General features: G+C 31.9%; 1 protein-coding gene across 1 annotated transcript; it reads left to right on the plus strand.

Moving 5' to 3' along the window:
- Positions 1-2,096: 2,096 nt before the first annotated feature.
- TRIADDRAFT_57989 (uncharacterized protein) lies at positions 2,097-3,128 on the plus strand (the record flags this gene model as incomplete). The annotated part of the gene is made up of 1 exon (XM_002113955.1): positions 2,097-3,128. One exon carries the CDS (start codon positions 2,097-2,099, stop codon positions 3,126-3,128), a length of 1,032 nt encoding a protein of 343 aa, XP_002113991.1.
- Positions 3,129-3,613: the final 485 nt, after the last annotated feature.

The raw sequence follows: 3,613 nt of genomic DNA on the forward strand, positions 1-3,613 counted from the left end.
TTATTTAACACTTGTTGTGATTTCTATGAAAGGGAACGTCAAAACAACAATATCGGCGCACCCTATTCCAATCGAAAGAGTTATATAATAATAATACGGCTGAGTAGAAAGGGCTCAACAATTGCCGAAGGAGAGAGTGCAATCGTAATAATATTTTCCATTCTATAGTATAATTAGTCATAAGATGAAGAAATATTGTCTGAATAATAATAGCTAACGTTCCTTTAATTATGATAAGATTTCTAAACATGTTTATAATTCATTCCAAGGAGTATAATGTAGAGGCAAGATATAAACTTTGTATCTTGATTTATAGACTAATTTCCTAGAAAGGCAGTGGGCAACTAAACTAGAAATCAAATACCGTCAAATAGGAAAGATGTTTTGCTTATAACTATCTTTAATAGTATACTGCTGCTAATTTTAGTTGTTATTTATTGGAATGATTCAAATTATACAAAAGCAAGGAAACAACTTTGCTATTTTATGTCCTGGTCGTGTTGTACTACTAATTTGGCCATTGTAATTTTAGATTGGTTATAATCCCTGAAGACAATATTAGTCATTTCCTGTTGATTAAATTTAATCTTCAAATTGGAATGGAATAATAAATCGTATTTACTAGAAGAATTTACATTTTTATCTAATATAATTTCGTAGTTTATGCTTTGATAGCGAGGGCTGATGGTCAAGATGGCAACAACCCGGTCAATCTTGAATTTATATAAGACATCATGGACGACAGAAATAAAATATAATACTATTTTACCCCGATTGGGATCGGAATGTTTGCATAATGTGACGTCAAAAAATTGTTAATTAAAATAAGAGTAACAGGGCTTTGTCGATAAAGAAAAGGGTAAAAGAATCGACTAGTTAACGGCAATAAAAGAGTTCTTTCGTAAATAATTCAACGATAATTATAAAGTACATGTAGTGTCTTTCTATTCATTGTACACCATCTTCTATAGCCAATCTCAGCGACGTGAAAATCATGTTTAGGAACAATAAAATAAATACTAATATAAAGCAATCTAATTATATGTCTGACTGTCTTACATTAGAGATTATAAGTTGGTAAACATCGGCTTAATATTTGAATTCATCGCTATCAATGGCGAGTATATTTTTATTCGTATCATATAAATAATATAGATAACAATGATTTAAGTACAAATTTAGATTTTTACTAGTAATTCAACCATGATAAATTCTTATTTGGTTAGATCTAAATCTACAACACCTTACATTAGTTAAATTAATAAGTTGAAATATCATAATTTAAAATTGAAATTATTAAAATTATTAGTTTATGTGCTTTCTCTATGGCAACCTATAATATTAACGTGATTTGTTTATGATTTACGTGATAGTAGTTAGGTGTTAGATCAAATTGGGATAGTAAAAATAGCCCACTCGCTCGCTTATAGATGATGACATAAATCATGACCGAGGTTGTGACAGGAAAAAAACATTGAGAATCTTCTAGCAGATGGATATGGTTATGATAGAATGGCGATGAAAGCGTGTCAAAAATACTCCATAAAATGACTAAAATCCATTTCTTACTGCTTCTTATATCAACGGAAATAAGAACCACTGAACTTAACAAACCCTACGTTCCTATCTCATGAAGTGATATAGTAGGATAGTCATTCATGGATAAATTGGAAGATGGCCGATCGACGACTAGATTGATATTGTGAATTTAGTGTAAAATAACAGCATATATTGTTTGTGATATTATCCATAATATAATTGGAAACAACTTTGAATTTATTGAAAGTCAACAAATATACTGTTTGTTGATAATATAATTTCAATAGCTTGATGGATGCATTGTGCAGATATTGTTCCAAGCTTGCTTCGCTACAGGCATATTTTGCATAGGAAGTAATAATGTGTATTCAAATGAAAGTCGCCCTAGGCGGTACAATATATAAGTCATGTAGTTTCGTTGATTATCAATCAATTTAATAATTATTGGCCAGCGAATTGTGACATTTAGCATTACTATCACGTTCAAAACGCATTGATTGAGAAGGAAATTTAATTTTATTAAGCCCATTATCCACTCTTTTTGGCATTCATTAGCAATGGATTCGTTATGTAGCGAATATGGAGTTGCAACAGCAGCCACTGGTATCGCAAATCGTAGAAATAAGAATGAAAATCAGATATTAGTTAGAAAGTTGCAACGTTTAGAGAAGGAAGTCTGCTTAGCATCCAAGAAAATGTTACGTGATCGCCAGGAGGTTCGTTTTCAGATGCTTAAATTAAAAGCTACAAATTCACCGGTTATGCAACGCCAGTCACCTCTACCTACAATTGATCCTTCTATGCCTCTTTTGCGACCAACAGTTCATAAAAATGATTATCGAGATGATCAAATCAATTCAGTACCTAAAATAGTCACTGAAAATTCATTATCATACACGTATAAGAAATCACCTGGTAGGAATCGATCAGAATCTGATGGTATCTTAGTCCAAAAGCAATCACATTGCATAGCTACCAATAATCAAAGTTCTGTACCAAGAAGGCGCCTAGAATCAGATACTAGATTAATACAGAAACCATCGAATAAGCTATCTTACAAAGGCAGCCCGCTAGCCAGAAGACGTTTATTATTATCACAACACCACAACTCTGAAAGTGATCTTCTTCAACGACTTTGTCAAAAGCCAGATAATATCCATCATTCATTCAATGATAATAGCAGCATAAACGATCAAAAACCAGATCATATCCATCATCCATTTAATGATAATAATAACACCTTAAATCATGAGAAAGTTCCTCAAGCAGAGGTTAAAACAAAAGTAGCCTTTACTGGGGATAACCTTATTTTTTCTTCCAAGAATGAGTTTCATTCAGAGCGGCTACGCCGACATAGACAACTATCAAAATTGGTCTTGCCTCATATTAATAGAAATCAAGGACATTTGTACCATGATGAAGAGGAAGATGAATACAGTGCAATGGCTAATCAACTTGGGCCCCTAACTAAAGCCTATTTAAGCTCACCATCACCAGTATCCTCAGCACGAAGGTGTAGTAGTGATACATTTAAAACCGATCAGTCTGACTGGCTTGATGAAACAAGCTCAGATGAAGAATCTAGCTAAAATTAAAACCTATTCTATTGGTATCTGTGGAGGTTAATGAAACGGATTTGGACAAGAAGAGGATTTTATTAATAGTCAAGCTAAAGCCTAATTATGATATAGATCACTTAATGAAATGAACTTGAAAGAGCAAATGATCCTAAAATAATCCTAATTGATATATGTCTATTTAATTATTAGATTTCGAATAATTCTACGGTCAAATCATTTTTATTTTAATAGAATATGATCTAATAGAAAAGTTTTTCTTTTCTATACAAGAATAACACTGAATCTTAATATTGCAAATGTGCCCAATGATATGTTTACTATTTTAATGGACAACTCAAGAAAATAGCAGTAACCATTGCAATTTTCATCCAGACTATTTGTTTATTTAATCTGTGCAGATATAAATAACTCGTACACTGCCTCTTAAGTATGACGTAAAATATAGTAGCCCAAATCTCATTATAATAACAATCGAAAGGATGGCATTCCATTGA

The sequence above is a fragment of the Trichoplax adhaerens genome, genomic scaffold (genome assembly GCF_000150275.1).
Source record: "Trichoplax adhaerens TRIADscaffold_7 genomic scaffold, whole genome shotgun sequence".
Taxonomy (NCBI): Eukaryota; Metazoa; Placozoa; class Uniplacotomia; order Trichoplacea; family Trichoplacidae; genus Trichoplax; species Trichoplax adhaerens.